We start from the raw sequence: 17,955 nt of genomic DNA, 5'->3' as shown, positions 1-17,955 counted from the left end.
CAACATTTGATGCTTCCAACCTAACTTTTTTTTTGTCTCTTCACCCACTTCAGGTGATAGTCTTTGCTGCCTAAACATTAATTAGAAGCCATCTCCATGCACAATATGAACTATCTTGTTCAGGTAGTCCTCGGATAAAGGGCCAAAGCTTCTGAATAGTTGTGGTTGCCACTCAGCACCTGCTTTTTAACTCAGTGACAGAGTTTCATGCTTTTGGCCAGGATTTCTGAACCTGGCCTTTTCAGAAGTGCTGAGTTTTTGACTGGATTTCTTCTTTGTAATGCAGACTCATTGGGTAAAGCCACAGCTTCCCCTGACAGGACTAGCTGCCATATTCTAGAAAGCCTCATTCACTAATGCACTGAATGGCTTCGGGACATTTAAGTACCTTTTTAGTATGTGAGTAAATGGGTATGCAGTGAGAGAGTAGGATGGCAAGGTGACAGGCTGGCAGGATGGATAGGGATATTTTCACTGGTGCATTCATCATTGGCTTCCGTTTCTACAGGATAACTTACTGTGTTCATTAATCTGGTGTATCTGTTCCTTTTTTTTTGTGCAGAGGACCACATTTTGAATGTGAACTAAACATAGCTCACTTCCTGGAAAGGGCTGCAGACTTGTCATGTGAAACATTTGTGTGGTGCTGTTGTAGTCAGCAAGAGATTTACATTAATTATTGTAAAATTCAGTATCATCTGCTTTGTAGTGGCCTTTATGTTTCAAAGTTTATTCAAGGTTACTTCATCCCCACCCCTTTCCAAATCTGGTTGACTCAAAAACTGATTAATGGTCACCAGTGCTTCTGTGTGACTGAGAAATAAACTGCTGTTCTTCTATCTTCCCCTACAGAATTTACTAATATGTGAAACATGCAAGCGCACTTAATCATTTAAAAGAATTGGCACAAACATCAGTAGTATGGTGAACTAGAGATATCAGTCTGTAAAATCCCAAGGTCAGCTTTGTGCCCTTGACTGGGAGCTTCACCAGTCACAATTCATTGACACAGCACAAGTCCGAGCACCCATCTGGTAGCTACGGAGTTTTCTGCTGGACCTGACTCTGTGCTAGTTGCCAACCGCTTCATTGAGAAAGAAATGTGTTCACTTGCCAATGGACAACTCATGACTACACTGTTCGTTTATTAGGTTAGATTCCCTACAGTATGGAAACAGGTCCTTTTGACCCAACAAGTCCACACCAACCTTCCAAAGAGTAACCCACCCAAACCCATTCCCCTACATTTTCCCCTGGCTAATATACCTAACACGATGGACAATTTAGGTGGTGAATTCACCTGTTCTGCACATCTATGGACTGTGGGAAGAAACCGGAGCTCCCAGAGGAAACCCATGCAGACACAGGGAGAATGTGTAAATTTTGCACAATCGCCTGAAGTAGGAATCTAACCCGACCCCTGGCACTGTGGGGCGGCAAGGTGGCTCAGTGGTTAGCACTGCTGCCTCAGCACCAGGGTCCCAGGTTCGATTCCAGCATCGGGCAACTGTCTGTGGGGAGTTTGCATATTCTCCCCGTGTCTGCGAGGTTTTCCTCCGGGTGCTCTGGTTTCCTCCCACAGTTCAAAGATGTGCGGTTCAGACGAATTGGCCATGCTAAATTGCCCGTAGTGTTAGGTACATCATTCAGGGGGAAATGGGTTTGGGTGGGTTACTCTTTGGAGGGTCGGTGTGGACTGGTTGGGCCTGTTTCCACACTGTATTGAATCTAATCTAATCTAATCTGTGAGACAGCAGTGCTAACCAATGAGCCACCGTACTGCCCATATTGCAGGTTACCTGCATCAAGGTAGGGTTTAGCATAGGCCTGGTCTCCTGTCGTCCTCCAATTGTTAAGGATTTAAGATGTCATGTTCTCCATCAGCTGCTGCAATGCATTTGAGATTGTGAGCCACAACCTAATCATTCCCACTGAGGTAACTGTTAGTGATGTTTGAGAAGATTTATAGCTCAGGTTGAGGTTCTGGATGTAAGCTTGCTTGCTGAGCTGGAAGGTTTGTTTTCAGATCTTTTTGTTACTGTACTAGATAACATCAGTGAGCCTCCAGTGAAGCGTTGGTGTTATGTCCCACTTTCTATTTACGTGTCTTGGTTTCATAAGGTGGGTGATATCATTTCTGGTTCTTTTTCTCAGAGGATGGTAGATGGGGTCCAAAGCAATGTGTTTATTGATGGAGTTCTGGTTAGAATGCCAGGCCTCTAGGAATTCCTGTGTGTGTCTCTGTTTAGCTCGTGTTAGGATGGATGTATTGTCCCAGTCAAACTGGTGTATTTCATCTGTATGTAAGAATACTAGTGATAGTGGGCCATAACTTTTGATGTCTCCTTGTTTATCCTGGTTACTCGCTTTCTGCCTATTTGTTCGAGTATAGTATTTGTTACAGTCCTTGCATGTTATTTTGTAAATGCCATTCAATTTAGTTTTTTTTCCCCCCATTCATCCTTTAGGTTCACTAGTCACTTTAGGTGTATTGGTAGGTTTGTGGGCTACCATGATGCCAAGTGGTCTGAGTAATCTGGACGTCATTTCAGAGATGCCTTTTGACGTAAGGTAATGTGGCTCGAGTTTCTGGGCGCATTGTGTCAGCTTGTTTGGGTTTGATGTTGAGAAATCAGTGGACTGTGTTTATTGGATACCCGTTCTTCTTGAATATGTTGTATAGGCATTTTCTTCTGTTTTGTAGTTCTTGGGCACTGCAGTGTGTTGTGGCTCGTTGAAATAATGTCCTGATGCAGTTTTGTTTATGGGTGTTAAGATGATTGCTTCTGTGTTTAAGATAACTGTCCCTCCGTGTTGGTGGAGAATATGGAGGAATAGTGCAAGCTTGTCACCTTCCTTGAAGATGTATTGCCAGTTTGCTATGGTCTGTCGTGTCTCTGAACTGTGGCACTTGTGTGATGGAACGAAAAAAATCATTCATCTTGTAATTTAAATGTTGACGTGCCAGGATAACCAATTCATTCCAAATTCCAGCTTCTGACAGTTTAACATGCTGCATACTGCAGAGGAAACTTTGATTCTGGATCTGTGCTGAGTTATCCGATCTCAGTAGTTCTAGAGGTGTTCCTGGGCTAGACTGGAAAAATGTGCTAAATGTTTCCGATCACAATCATGAGTCTTGGCGAAAAGTAAACATCAAGGTGTAGACTGTAGGCTTCAGTTATGACTCCGTTTAGTATTTGTCCATTATTTCCATTCTCGACTATAGGAAAGGAGCTGGCAGACAACTGGTACCTGTTGAATTGTACAGCAGCAAGAGTCAACGTCATCTAGAGAGGACAGGAAATTAAAGTGGAAAAAGTCTCTGGAGAATTGCAATGCAAGAAATGTCAGTGTTACAGGAGTGAAGCTGCTGACTGACATTTTTTGCGCAGGGTACAAGACAATCTCACTTTTGAAGTGGATTTATAGATGAGGTCTTGTAGTTGATAATTTGTGAATCAGATGTGTGGATAAAATGACTTAATTTAATTTTGTTTCTCTTCAGGCGGCTGATGACTCTAAACAAATATGCTTCTATAAAGCTTGATATCAACATTAACAGGAAGTCGGTAAGCTTTCTCGAATAATTGTACTGGCCACTTTTCTTTCTAGCCAAGCTTTCCTTTTTTTTTGAAAGGTTGGAGGTCTAGTTGCCAGTTGCAAAGTTGTTTTTGAAAATGAGACTGACTTTTTTTCATAATGTTTAGCATAATTTAGTAAAGCTGCATTAGCTTTTTTCTTTAGGAAAAAAGGAAAGGTTTTGATAGGAGTGACTGGTGTAAATGAAACTAGATCCAGGTAGAATCATTGAGTCCAGAGACCAATTATTAAGACCATAAGATGTCACAGCAGAAAAGGGCCCTTCAGTCCATCAAGTCTGCTCCACCATTCAATGAGATGATGCCTGATCTGGTCATCATCAACTCCATTTTCCAGGCTTTTTCTATCTCCCGTGATTCCCTTACTGATTAAAAACCAATCTATGTTGACCTTGAATATACTTAACAGCACAGTCTTACAGCTCTCTGTGATTAAGAGTTCTACAGATTTACTACTGAGAGAAGAGATTCCTCCTCATCTCTGTCTTAAAAAAGGGCAACGCCTTACTCTGCGCTTTTGCCCTTTGACCTGATATTCTCCCATAAGAGGGATCAACTTTTCTGCATCTACTCTTTGAAAGAATTAGGGTTAAGGTGAGTCAGGTTTGCTAAGAATCTTTTATGTTTCAATAAGGTTGCTTCCATTCTTAACTCCAGTGAGTACATGTCCAATTGACTTAACGTCTTCTTATAAGACAGTCCTTCCACACCCAGAATACATCTAGTGAACCGTCTCTGGGCTTCCTCCAATTCTAGATAAATGCCCAAAACTGTTCACTATATTCCAGCTGTGTTCTGGTGAGTGCTTTGTGTAGTTTTAGCAAGATCTCCCTACTTACTTTTAATATAAAGACCAATATTCCTTTTGTCTTGCCTCTGATCTTGGATACCAGCTTTTTGTGATTTATGCATGTGGAATCCCCTCTCTGATGTAACTTTCTGTATTTATATAAATCATCTATTTTCCCTGTCGAAGTGCATTACTTCCAATTTTCTCACTATATATTCCATTTGCCAAGCTTTTGCCCATTTTCTTAATCGATTTATGTTTCTCTGCAACCTTTGTTTCATTCATGCCACTTGTCTTCACCATTTTTGTCATCCACAAACTTGGCTGTGGTAATTTCATTATCCAATAATTATAAATAATTGTGGCTACAGCACGGCCTGGCACGTCTAGCTCCAGCTTCCTTTCCTGAAAAGTACCTCCCTTATCCCATGTCTGTCATTGATTAGTTAGCCAAGCCTCCTTCCATGCTAATATACTACCTCCAGCACCATGGTTTTTTTGCATAGTCTCTCATGAAAAACCTTCTGAAAATCCAAACTCATTCCCTCCATGAGTTCCCCTTTACTTATCCTGCTTGTTACCACCTCAAAGAATCCTAATAAATTTCAGACATAATTTCCTCTTTATGAAGCCATGCTAACTCTGCTTGATCATCTTGTCTGTTTTTACTGTATAGCCACTCCTTGAGTCCTATAAACTACTACCTTTTTTACTTCCCTTCAGTCCCCCTGTATAACCCTAATTATTTGATTTGCCAGGGTAAAGTGTGTCCAACAGAAACTGCTCCCTTCTGCCCCAGTGCCAGGGCCCCATGAACCAAATCCTATTCCACCCACACCAAGCTTAGAACCACATTTTTTTTCATCAGCATGAAGTAATGTAAGTCTTATACATATTGAGCTATTTTTAAATAAATGGAAGAAAACCCTGGAATCTCATCACAAGCTAAAGACCCTTTACTTTCAAGACTAGAAATATTAACCTGTTCTACTCCCCAGTCAGCTGCTTTCCCTGAGCAGGCATCACTCTGGTTCATGATGTTGCTCCATCACTGGTCTCACTGCAGGTCAGCCTCTCAATCCACCTTTTTATCCTCTCTCTCATTCAGGAGTTTGCTTTTTATGTTAAATCTTAGTTAACACACTCCTGTCCCCTTTGAACTGAATTTCCAGCAGTATATTGATTTGGCTTCATCTCGCTGCAGCCAAGGTCGCCTGTGCACTCACCGTGCTCCTTCCTCAGAGTGGTGCAAGCAATACCTTTTCTCATCTGGATCTAAGCAGTTGCTTCTTAGTACCAGTGATCATTACTCCATTTATAAATCAAACACTTTTAATTCTTTTTGTCTAACTCACTGAAATAGAATACTTGGAAGGTTCAATGTTAATTTTATTGTCACTCTTCAGACCTAATCAAGCATTCCTTTGATTTGCTAGGCTGGGTGACTAAAAGTTTTCAACATTAACTGGCAGCATCACGAGTTCAGCACCTGCCTCAGTTTGTCCTGTAGTGAGTTGATGATGAGATGGCACTGTTGAGCCTAGCCATAGGGTGCAACAGAGGAAAACCACACGTGGGTGTGAAAATGTTGGCCTGAAAGTCAAAGTTCTAATTTGACTGAGGCTGCTTTTTTTTAATTTATGGTATGGTGGCAGCCTGGAGGAGGGGAGCTTCCTGCTGTCTGGTAAAGAGAGATTTTTATTTTGGAGTGATTCAGGAAAGAGAGGGACAAATATCCAAGGAGAACTTGTGATTGTTTCCCCAATGTGTCACTAAATAAAACCCATTGCAAAAGACTATGGGGTGGAATGTAAAAGGTATTGAACATGATGTTCTGCAAAAGAAAAATTTGAGGGAAAAAAAGCACTTGCATAGATTTTATAACCTCAGGCCATGCTAAAATGTCTTATAGTCACTGCAGTACAAAATATTAGAAACAATAAATTTTCTCAACTATACTTGTCTATTCCTTGAGTTAGTTGACACAAAATAGGTCAGAGCAGTTTGCACCTTGACTGTTCACAGAAATGAGTGCAAAGGCCTCACTTTCATGGGATTTTCATTGCTGTTATCTCCAAAAATAGTCAGGTACAGATATTACTAAGCTGTGAGGTATGATTGTGTTCTCTGCTGCTGAAGAACAAAGGCATAATATTTGTGTTTTAATTGGAATCTGGGACCAGGGTAGAACACAATTAAAGGCTGGATTTTCTTCTCTCCTTTTCCCCTGGTGTGACTCTATGTTGTAACTACTGTGGCATTATTTTTCTAGGGTAATGAATCTGAAGAAGATGATCTCTGCGCAATCAGTGATCGGTGGGCGTTTCAGCAAGATAGCAAAAGATGGTCTCGGTTGACAACTGTTGACTTCCTGTCAAACCGTGCTGAGTTCCTGAGCTCAACAATGAAGGAATCAGCCAGTCGGGAGAGTATGCTGTCTGACCTTAGTGATCCTGAGCCTTGTTCTGAGCATTGCAGTAACGGCAGTGCTGGAAGCATCCAAGAAGAGTTGTTAGGTCATTATTCAGGCAGTCAGCTGGAATCAAAGGAAAGTCCAGGGAGTGTTTTGATGGTTCATTCTCAAGCAGCACAAAAGAATAATGATTGCTCAAGTGACAACTTTGTTTCCACTGGAACACAAACTACTCTAGACATCTTGGAGAACCCCAGAAAACACAGGACTAAGAGCTTTTTGAGGCGAATTGAATCTCTTCGATTTAGAACTCTTCGGGGTAAAGACAAAGCCCTTTCAAAGAGCAAAGAACGAAGAAGTGTCAGGATAGTATCACAACAGCATCATGAACCTTTACAGAACACCAGTCCTCCGAAAACACTTAATGAACCAGCAAAAGGCTTGGCAAAGGATGTATCTCCATCAAATCTTGCATCTCTTGTTGACCCTGGACACACAAAAGTCTTCAACTCCAGAAGCAGCCACAGCATAATGCATGGTGGACTATACTTGGAGGACTATGAAATGGGGCTTACGGCCTCCAACCATAATAGAAAAGATGAGCCTTATTCTCATGAAGACTATGTTGTCCGTGTCCCCACAAACCACAAAGTAGGGACCTTCCCCAAAGCCCTTTCCATAGAGAGCCTGTGTCCAGCTGCAGGTGATCACTTAGTGGACTGGAAATCAGAAAATTTGCCCTTTGGAATGTCTGCATGTAGTAGCATCAACAACTTTCAAGGGCTTCTGTTTCAGGGGCGAAGGGGTTCATGTAGCTCGATTGGGAGCAAGCGAAGTATTTATGATAATGTGCCCGAATCTCATCCATACAATGGTGCAGTTGGGCGTGAGGACTACTTCAAACAATTAGATGATGTTTTAAAGCATGTCAATGGGTTACAAGAGTCTGTGGGCCTCTGGTCAAAAACTGTATGCACAGAATTTAATGACACAGAATCCGATTCCACTGGTGAGACAGTTTTTCCTTCGCAAGGTCTGAATTTTGAAGACCGCTCGATGTCTGATGTGGGGACCTCTGCAAGTGATTTTGACAGTACTGGGAATTCATTAATTGAAACTGAAGAGATAGAGATTAGGGAGAGGAGAGATTCTGGAGTCGGGGCTTCATTAACCCGAACAAACAGGTTAGTGATCTCTGACGCTTTGTTGATTTATCGTCTGAGTCTTCAATAAAATAGCCTTTTTCAATATGTTTTGATTTTGTTCACCCACTTGTGATAATGAGCCCTAAAGATTGGGGAAGTTTATTGCTCAGCACTGGTTTGTCCTGAATTCGATTATCTATTGCCACCTTGGCAGAGATTTTCTCCAGTCTGCTATCAAACACTATTTCTGATCTTTAAACATTGTTAATTTTCAAATTTCTTGTTTGTAATTGTACATTTTGTGAGCATTGAATAAGGAGAAGAGGAAGTCACCTCTGATGCATTCCTCAGATAACAGCCTAATAGCTATCGCTGAAGCTTTCATGTGAAGATTTGTTTTCGAGTGGGTGTATTGGTCTAGCAATTTCACACCATCCCAATCTAAAGGAACATAATTTAGCTGTCCTGTCCTTCCCAGCATGAACTGAAATCAGTTGTCTCTGCACAGATCAGAAATCCAAACTCATGGTCTGGTTTTGAATGTTTCATTTACTGAACTTTCCTTCCTTTCTGGGAAAGGGGGAATGTCCGAAGGACTGGATACTGTACTTTGATCACTGTGCACAATAGTGTGCCATCAGTGGGAATTTTCAATTTGCAACTCTCTCATTATATGTTGTCAGGTAGAGTCAAAAAAGGAACACCTGGTGGGAGATTTGCAGGACAGAACTTAACATCACAAAGACAAATCTGATTGTGATATTGTGTGTTGTATCATTGGAAATGATTACCTATATGTCACTTGGGACTAAAATTGTCCCTGAGTAAAAATGACTGGAAATTGCTATTCTATTTGATTATTACTATTTTATTCCTCTGGTAAGAGGATAGATTGAGATTCTGGTAGTTCGGATGAAGTTCTCAAAGTACAGTTTGCTCTGTCCAGCATTCTCATGTTATGAAAGCTGTTGAAAATGGATTATGTTATTAAACAGATATAAAAAGAACAAATTTTAAAAGAACAATGTTGCTGCAGTCTTCATCTTAACTGCAGTCACACTACTTGAACTCTGAAACATTTTAGAAGTCTTTGAGTGACCTGATGTACTCTAAGAATGCAACACCTTCTTGTATCCAATTCTTTCTGAATATTTATACGGATTTACGTAAATGTAATTTGCATCAATTCATCAACATAGATGTAAAATATGTTTTGATGAAGTCTTGATCCTGATCCTGACATGTGCTGAAAGTATCCATTATGGCACAGCAATTGGCTGCTCCTTCCCTATTAGAATGTGAAGGAAGGAATTCAGCTGGGGAAATGAGCACAATGCTGGAGAAAACCCCAAGTTTGGCAGCATCTGTGGAGAGAGAAATAGAATTCATGTTTCAAGTCTGGTATGATTCTTCAGAACTGAGTTTCTCCAGCATTCTTTGTTTTGTTTTAGATTTTCAGCATCTGCGATATTTTTGACCCAAAACTAGCAGGCTTTATGTTTATCATTGCCCTGCACCTTCTCTCATACCAGTTGGCGTCAGCAAACCACAACCTTATCATATTTCTTCTCTGCATTACTCGGTGCACCCCATTGTCCCTTCAAACACTTCATGTGTCCCTGATCTCCAATGTAATTTGCTTGCATCTGTCAGGCATTGTTGCACATGGGAGACAGATACGTCTCCTGCATCAATGCAGCATGCATCTTAACCTGCTGCCTTGCCACTCATTCACCTCTGTGTTTAACTGGAGGTTTCCAGGAGTTTGAGTCACTCAGATAACAGATCCTACCACACCTGGGGATCCATGTCCTTCCTGTCTGGTAAATCAGGCTGCAGTCCGTCCTGACGGTCAAGTGCAAGCATAGACTCAGTCTTTCGGTCCAACTTGTCCATGCCGACCTGATATCCCAACCCAATCTAGTCCCATCTGCCCAGCACCTGCCCATATCCCACCAAACCATTCCTATTCATATATACCCATCCAAATGCGTTTTAAATGTTGCAATTGTACCAGTCTCCACCATTTCCTCTGGCAGTTCATTCCATACACCTACCCCCCTCTGTGTGAAAAAGTTGCCCCTCAGGTCTCTTTTATATCTTTCCCCTCTCGCCTTAAACCTATGCCCTCTAGTTCTGGACTCCCCCTACCCAGGGAAGAGACTTTGACTATTTATCCTTTCCATGTCCCTCATGATTTTATAAACCTCTAGAAGGTCACCCCTCAGCCTCTGATGCTCCAGGGAAAACAGCCCCAACCTATTCAACCTCTCCTTATAGTTCAAATCCTCCAACCCTGGCAACATCCTTATAGTTGGTGGATTACAAGTAGGTCATTTAAAATGCTGTTGAGATGCCAGTCCATATAGTGAATTGGAGTCAGTCAGGGCTGTCCAACCCTGTAAGTCTGGGATGTGGCCTCAAGTGTTTCATCAGTAATGGTCAGGAGGCTCATTAGGGAGTAGTCCATAGAATCTTCTGATTAAATGGCTAACTCGAGGCTTTCGTGTCCTGGGGTTCGGAGAGAATGGTGACTGTGATAGGGACAATTGAAAATAGGCTGGGACCTCAGTATGTTGGAGAGGAACTTCGTTCTGGAATGGACAGGGGTTCCAACACACTCAGGCAGCTAGCCTCTCGATGTAAAGCCAGAAATGTAGCGCAAACTTCCAAAGTCAAAAGCTTTGTGGGTAAAGTGGGCATATTAATTATTACATAAAAGGCTAATTGGAAATGGTGAGTGAGGGGGATTGGGAGGGATGTTTAAAAGCTCTCCAGAGCCACAGGAATAGTGAGACAAAGAAGGATGGGAGGGGACTTTGTGCATCGCAAGTAGAACGTGCAAGTCACTTGCACAAAATCAAAGTTGGGACTTGATATGATCAATTGAAAGTCAGCTGCACCCAATAATACACACACTGACTGTCAGCACATGAAAAGTGTGTGGAATAAGCTGCTTTTCTTAGGGGCAGAATAATACTCGTGGAATTTAAGATCCTGCAGTAATTGTGTCTCCATTACTTCAGTAATGCCATTCACCTGGCTTCAGTTTACACCTCTTCGGGCGGGGAAACAAAATTTAAAAAATAAGTTGTCTCTAACCATCGTGATAATTACATTGTGCTCAATAATTACCTCCTTGTCATATCAACTAATCAACTGTAATGAGCATAAGCATTTAAAACTTGAAGCCAAAGTTTCCATTTCCTAATTATATTTCATTGAGCATTGATTTGTAAGTATTCAAGGACATGGCCTCTGATATGGACTAGATTTGGCTTTTATTTCTGAAGGAGTCAGTGAGGAGAAGTGGGTAGGTGTTATCATGGTGGCTTAGTGGTGAAAATGTACTCCCAATGTTGCTTGAAAAGTTTGGTTATAAAATGTGATTGAATGAGGTCACGTAACTGAGCTGTCCACAAACCATAATACTGACCACCTTGACAAACCTTCACACCACTGTGGGCATAACATGAGGCAACAAAGTTATGGATTTGAGAACTCAGGAGTTCCTTTATAAAATTGTTATCTTGCTAATGTTTCTGGCTAATTATCTGCTTACTGACCTTATGTGGACCATGGTGCCATTGGTGGACCATGGTGCCGTTGGTGTCATTTTGGCTTTGGTACTATTCCGAAGAAAACATTGAAATAGTAACAATTGCTGTTCCAATCAGGGTGGTGTGGTGACTCAGTGCCAGGGATCTGGGTTTGATTCCACCCATGGCGACTGTCTGTGTGCATTCTTGTTTGGACTGGTTTCTTCAGGTTTCCTCCCACAGTCCAAAGATGTGCAGGTTAGGTGGATTGGCCATGCTAAATTTCTAGAAGTGTCCAGGGATGTGCAAGTTAGGTGGATAGACACAGTAAATGCAAGGTTACAGGGAATAGGGTTGGGAGTAGGTGAGAGTGGGATGTTCTTCAGAGAGTCAGTGTGAACTCGAAGGGCTGAATAGCTGTTTTCACACTGTGTAGGGATTCTATAATTTAACTTCTGTCACCAAGCCCAGCTGAACCAACAATTTCCAATCGCTGCTGTACAGACTACAGAAGGAGCAGAGGCAGGTGAAGTTTGACCATGGAGGTAATGGAGAATGATGGGATCAGGCATATACAGGCTTGCTGTCATTTTCTTCAACTGTCTGCTATGCTGTATCGATGTTGATTTAAGGGAGTTTTGGTTTGTTATCTACAAACTGTGTTGTCTACTGGTGAGGACTTCTATTTTGAAGGACTAGATGGCAGTCTCATTCCAGTGATCATCATGGTCACAACTCTCTTGAAGGTATCCTGGGTACATCAATGATTCTTCCATATGAGTACTGTTTCCTGCCTCCTTCCAAAAGTTATTAGGCCACATAAAGATGGCTGTTGGGAGACTAGAGATCTCCCTTGCAAACATGTCAATGGATCTTCTGAGCATTCAGTAGCTTCCTCTTTTGGAGCTGAGGATCTCCAATACTGGCCTCTTTGCAGTGTTTTGATGGATGTTGTATAAGAAAAGAGATGGACTTAATTGTTGCGGATGGATAAAAGCTAGTGCAGACTAAGATTGCATTAGCTCTTGTGGTAATGGAGCAGCAACTGCAGCTCAGTGAAATTTTATTAATTCATGGGGCATGGCTTTCGTTGATGAGGCCAGAATTTATTGTCTATTCCTAATGCCCTGGAAGGTGTTGGAGACCTTTCATCATGAGCTACTGCTGTCCATTTGCTGTAGGTAGACCCACAGTGCTGACAGGGAAGGAGTTCCAGGATTTTGACCCAGTATTAATGAAGGAACAGGAAGATATTTCCAGGTCTGGACGATGAGTGGCTTGTTGTAGAATTTGCATGACGTGTTGTACCCATGTATCTGCTACCCTGATAAATGTTAGTAATGGATTTAAAGGTGTTTCCAAAGTGCCTGGGTGAATTTTTGCATCTTGTAGAAAGCACGCACTGTTGCTCCTGAGCATTGGAGGTGGAGGGAGTGGATGCTTGTGGATGTGGTGTCAGTCAACCGGACTTTGGGGGTCCTGGATGGTGGCAAGCTTCTAGTTGGAGGCACACCCTTTTCAGGCAAGTGGGGAAGATTCCATCACACTCCTGACTTGACTTGTACATAGTGGACAGGCTTTGTGAGTCAGGAGGTGAGCTATTTGTTGTAGGAGTCCTAGCATCTGACCTGCTCTTGTTGTCATTGTTTATATGGCTAGACCAGTTTAGTTTCTGATCAATGGTAACCATTAGAATGCTGATTGCTTAGAGTTTTTTGGCCATTGAGATTTCTGTATCTGCATGAGTGGTTGTACTGTTCTCCCAGTCAAATTTAGAAGGTTGTAAGGCTTCTTTAGTTTTCTACTCAATGTCTTTATAAGTAGCTCAGGTCCAAGTACTGATCTTCCATGTAGCCTGTGTGTTCATAAAGTGAGCAGAGTTCATAGTTTATTATTGCAACCATGGCTTCTACACTGGCAAGGCTATTAAATAAGCACATGGTGCCTTGATGCAACTCATACATTTACACACACTCTTCCGTTCCCAAAGCTTGGTCAGACATGCATTCCAACAGGAGTACAATGTTTCTGGCATTCTTCAGGACTCTTTGAATCATAAAATCCCTCCAGTCTGGAAACAGGCCCTTCGGTCCAACAGGTTCCCACTGCCCCTCCGAAGTGTGTCCCACCCAAACCCATTCCCCTACCCTATTACTCTACGTTTACCCCTGACTAATGCACCTAACCTACACATTCACTGACATAATGGGCAATTTAGCATGGACAATTCATCTAATCTGCACATCTATGAATTATGGGAGGAAACCCGGAGCACCTGGAGGAAACCCACGCAGACACTGAGTGAATGTGCAAACACCACACAGACAGTCGCCCGAGGTTGGAATCAAACCTGGGTCCCTGTGAGGCGGCAGTGCTAACCACTGAGCCACCATGCTGCCAGCAATTCACTTTCCGTTAACGTGTGCAAGAGGTGAATTAAACATAACAATGGGGGTGCAATAGAAAAATGTAATGTGAAAATAAGCTGGTTTGGACATAGTTGAGTGTTAGCTAATGCCTAGGGGAAAGAAAGAAATAGATCCCTTTTTGAAAGGAACTGAAAAATTTTGTGGCAGTCTGTCTTAAAGCTGGTGTTGCTGCAATCTGTGACTTCTGCTTTGTCCCCTGTAACGATTCAGGATTCTCACCTGGAATATTTAAATTGGAGCTTTTGTCTGCCCATGATCGAGCATGTAAGGCAGGGTTTTGCATTGTTGTCTTGTGAAACTTATGCTGGCAGTTTGATCCTGAGTATCTTGCATGTGTTGGCAGCCTTGGTATTTGGTGTCCTGACTTAATAGCTGCATTTTTGTTCCCCAGAAAGCTCCGCTGGCACAGTTTCCAGAACTCTCACCGTCCAAGCCTGAACTCTGCTTCTTTGGAAATCAATAGACAATCGGCAGCTCAGCTCAACCTTCTGCAACGATTCTCTTTATTGCGTCTGACTGCCATCATGGAAAGATACGCTGTCCGCAATAAGCAGGGCTGGAACTGGTCAGTACCCAAGATTAATACAGAGAAGACAGGGACTCAGCTTTCTCATTTACTGCATTTGTCTTGTTCTTGTGGGCTCTGGAGCCCGGAGAGAAATTGCAATGTTTATCTCGTCACTGCTTGCACTATGTGACAGAGCTAGGCCTGTTGCTAATTCTGATTTGGTATTAACTGTATGCCTTTCAAAGCAGATGTGAAAAGTGACATATTGACTTCCTATTACAGACAGTATTAATAGTCTAACAAAATCTAGCAAGCAGATAAATGCATGTAAAGGAACTGAAAATCCGTGTGTCACAGGCTGACATGTGGTTTTAAATGGTTTCTTTGTAGAAAAACAGATAGTCAAAAGACCCATGTAGACAAGCATCTAGTGCAGAAAATTGGCTAGTTGATTCTCAATAATCAATCTCTGTTATAAAGGCCATCAGAACCTTAGGACAATTCCATCTATGAAACTGCTAAATACTCAATGTGCACACTTCTATTCAGAAATGTCACGCAGGCACAGTTCTCAGCAAAGTAATAAAGTGAAGGCATCTGGTTATATTTTTTCCTGCTCTGCTTAATCTGTTATAGCACTTTCATAATCACCCCAGCTGATATGATTTCATTCAATACAGTGTAGACATGAAAAACTTCTGTGGTGGCTTTGTTCTGTTATATTCATCTGAGGTATTATGAGATGGTGGTTGTTTTGTTGCTTTCTCTCATGCTTTGGTCACCAGGTCAGATGGAAAATAAGCTGCCAGACTCCTTCCTTTTTAAGGATGTGAATCCAGGAAATGTCTGGGAAAGGTGTAAGGGTGACTCTGCCTCTGATAGGATCTTGATCCATGTTTCATGTCAAACAACCCATTGGTGTTCATCGAAATTTGAACTCGTGACCTTGGAGCTGAAGTAAAATCAGATAATTTGCATTAGTAAACTGCCAAAATAGCACCTCCCTTGGGCATTCAATAACTAGAATTTGTTTAGTAATTTCAGGAGCTGGCTATGCATTGTTACTGCACTGCATTCTAGTGATCAAGAAGATTCATCCTTAATGTTTCCTTTTGAAGATCAAAAACATCCGATTGGACGTGAACCCTACTGTTGTCTTGTCACATTTACTGTAACCAGACAAAAAATACACAATAACAGGAATCCACAGGTCTTGGAGGTTGTCCAATTGCAGCCTTTGGTCCTCCAAACTTTGCAGATGGTTTCCTCCTTGCAGCTGTGGGAATGGATGTAGGTTATATCATATGACAGCAGTGAGCATTGAGAGGAAATATGGAAAATGAGCTTTGTCGTGGGGCTGGGGTCTATGGTTGAATTGTTCTAAAAGCTTACAAAAGGTGGAAACAGATTGCAATTCTTTGTGCAAAAACAAAAGAATGGTATACTGTGAAGAAAGGAAAACAAAGGGAAGGGACTTGGAAAGCAAAACCAGAACTGGAGGACTGGATACAGAAATCAAAAGCTGAAAGCAAGATGTAGGGTGTGGAATTCAACTTTGGTAGCACTGCAAAATGATTGATAAATTTTCCACTCGCCAAGAACCTCATCACTTTTCTCTTGAAGCCAGAAAGGGGGTGAGAAAAAGAATTGGTGAATTGTGGTAGGAGCTGGAACAGAGTTCAGATGTTCATGAAGTAGAATGGTCTATTCAAAGCTCTCTCTACAAGGCCACCCTCGAGGCTCCCTGCCTCATTCCTGATGAAGGGCTTTTGTCCGAAACATCAATTTTCCTGCTCGTCGGATGCTGCCTGACCTGCTGTGCTTTTCTAGCACCACTCTAATCTTGACTGGGATAGTCAATGTCCTATTTCAGTTCCTTAGTAGTTACAGAGGAGGAACACCAGATGTAAATAATTGATATTGAGCACTACATTGGGACCCTCAGACAGATGTAAGTCAATGTTAACTGCAAAGAGATGCTTACTGGTAGTTCATTGTGATGGAATCTTCTTTGGGTAAATATGCTGCCACTGATACCCCTCCTATTATACTTGTCTGGAGGGGTTAATAATATTGAAGGGTGAAGAATTAACCACAAATAAGTCTTGAGTAGAAGAAACACATACTTGTGTAATGAGTCTACATCAACTTAAAATTGGTTAACTATATTAACAATAGTTACGCAAAATTTTAGCTTCAAAGATAGTACCTAAGTATTTACTTCATGGCTATTGACTGTAGAACTGACTAGCTCCTCCTAGAAACATACAAATTATTTATATATCAATGTTCATTGAATCCATTCAGGCCGAGCTGCTGACATGACAAAAGGGAAATGGAATATTTTTTGTTTCTGCTTCCATCAAACCATTGGGTTACACAGACCTGCTGCTGTGCTCTACTTCCTTTCTGGTGCAGACACAAGTCTGGCTTTGGCTCAGCCTGAATGGATGTCCATCCAGTGCTTGGCTAGGAAGGGATTTGAACCCAATTTATTGGAATTTAGGAGAAATGAATAATTTTGAGAAAAAAAATAGAAAACGCAACAAAGAATTTTTTGGAGACACTGTCCAAAGGATTAAATTCACCTGTTAGTTAGGTTAGATTCCCTACAGTGTGGAAACAGGCCCTTCGGCCCAACCAGTCCACACCGACCCTCCGAAGAGTAGCCCACCCAGACCCATTCCCTCTGACTAATGCACCTAACGCTATGGGCAACGTAGCATGACCAATTCACCTGACCTGCACATCTTTGGACTGTGGGAGGAAACCGGAGCACCCGGAGGAAACCCACGCAGACACAGGGAGAATGTGCAAACCCCACACAGACAGTTGCCCGAGGCTGGAATCACACCTGGGACCATGCTGCTGTGAGGCAACAGTGCGAACCACTGAGCCACTGCCGTCCCTGAGGCGATCATGAGGCTGAGGGAAAATTAATCAAAAACAAAGCGAGTTTTAAGTGGAATTTGTCAATAATTAGACTTATTGTAATTTTACTTTTTAAATGTTGTCATCAATGGACAGCATTTGGTGCATTATTAACTCTTGTGCTCTTTCACAGGGGTGTTCCCAAGTTCATGAAAAGGAGCAAGGAACCAGATTACAGAAGCAAATATGTGTTTGGTGTTCCACCAATTGTAAATGTGAAGAGGTCAGGTCAACCACTCCCTCAAAGCATCCAGCAAGCCATGCGCTATCTACGTAGCCAGTGCATGGGCCAGGTGTGTTTGAATGTTCTGATGCAAATCTGAACCTGTTGTAATGTGCCCAAAAAAGATTTCTTTGGTAAGCATTGAATCAATGTATCTCATTCCTGATGAAGAGCTAATGCCCAAAACGTCGATCCTCCTCCTCTTCGGATGCTGCCTGACCTGCTGTGCTTTTCCCACACCAAATTCTTGGCTCTGATCTCCAGCATCTGCAGTCCTCACTTTGTCCTCCTCGATATTACTCAGAACTGGATACCCTGGGGTTTAAGAAAGGTTTTCTTGCTGGATCCTTGAACCAATGGGGGTCTGTGAAGAGA

At 42.0% G+C, this 17,955-nt stretch overlaps 1 protein-coding gene across 3 annotated transcripts in view; it reads left to right on the top strand.

The window, feature by feature from the left end:
- Positions 1–17,955, top strand: part of stard8 (StAR related lipid transfer domain containing 8) — a 215,053-nt gene that overhangs the window by 162,949 nt on the left and 34,149 nt on the right. For all 3 annotated transcript variants that reach the window (XM_060832773.1, XM_060832771.1, XM_060832772.1), the window contains 4 exons: positions 3,509–3,572; positions 6,665–7,989; positions 14,310–14,483; positions 17,491–17,650. In XM_060832773.1, coding sequence (XP_060688756.1) covers positions 3,509–3,572; positions 6,665–7,989; positions 14,310–14,483; positions 17,491–17,650 — 1,723 coding nt within the window. The remainder of the gene's footprint in view (positions 1–3,508; positions 3,573–6,664; positions 7,990–14,309; positions 14,484–17,490; positions 17,651–17,955) is intronic.

This window comes from Hemiscyllium ocellatum, chromosome 11, assembly GCF_020745735.1.
Source record: "Hemiscyllium ocellatum isolate sHemOce1 chromosome 11, sHemOce1.pat.X.cur, whole genome shotgun sequence".
Classification (NCBI taxonomy): Eukaryota; Metazoa; Chordata; class Chondrichthyes; order Orectolobiformes; family Hemiscylliidae; genus Hemiscyllium; species Hemiscyllium ocellatum.
This window is presented reverse-complemented; position numbering and strand designations above follow the sequence as displayed.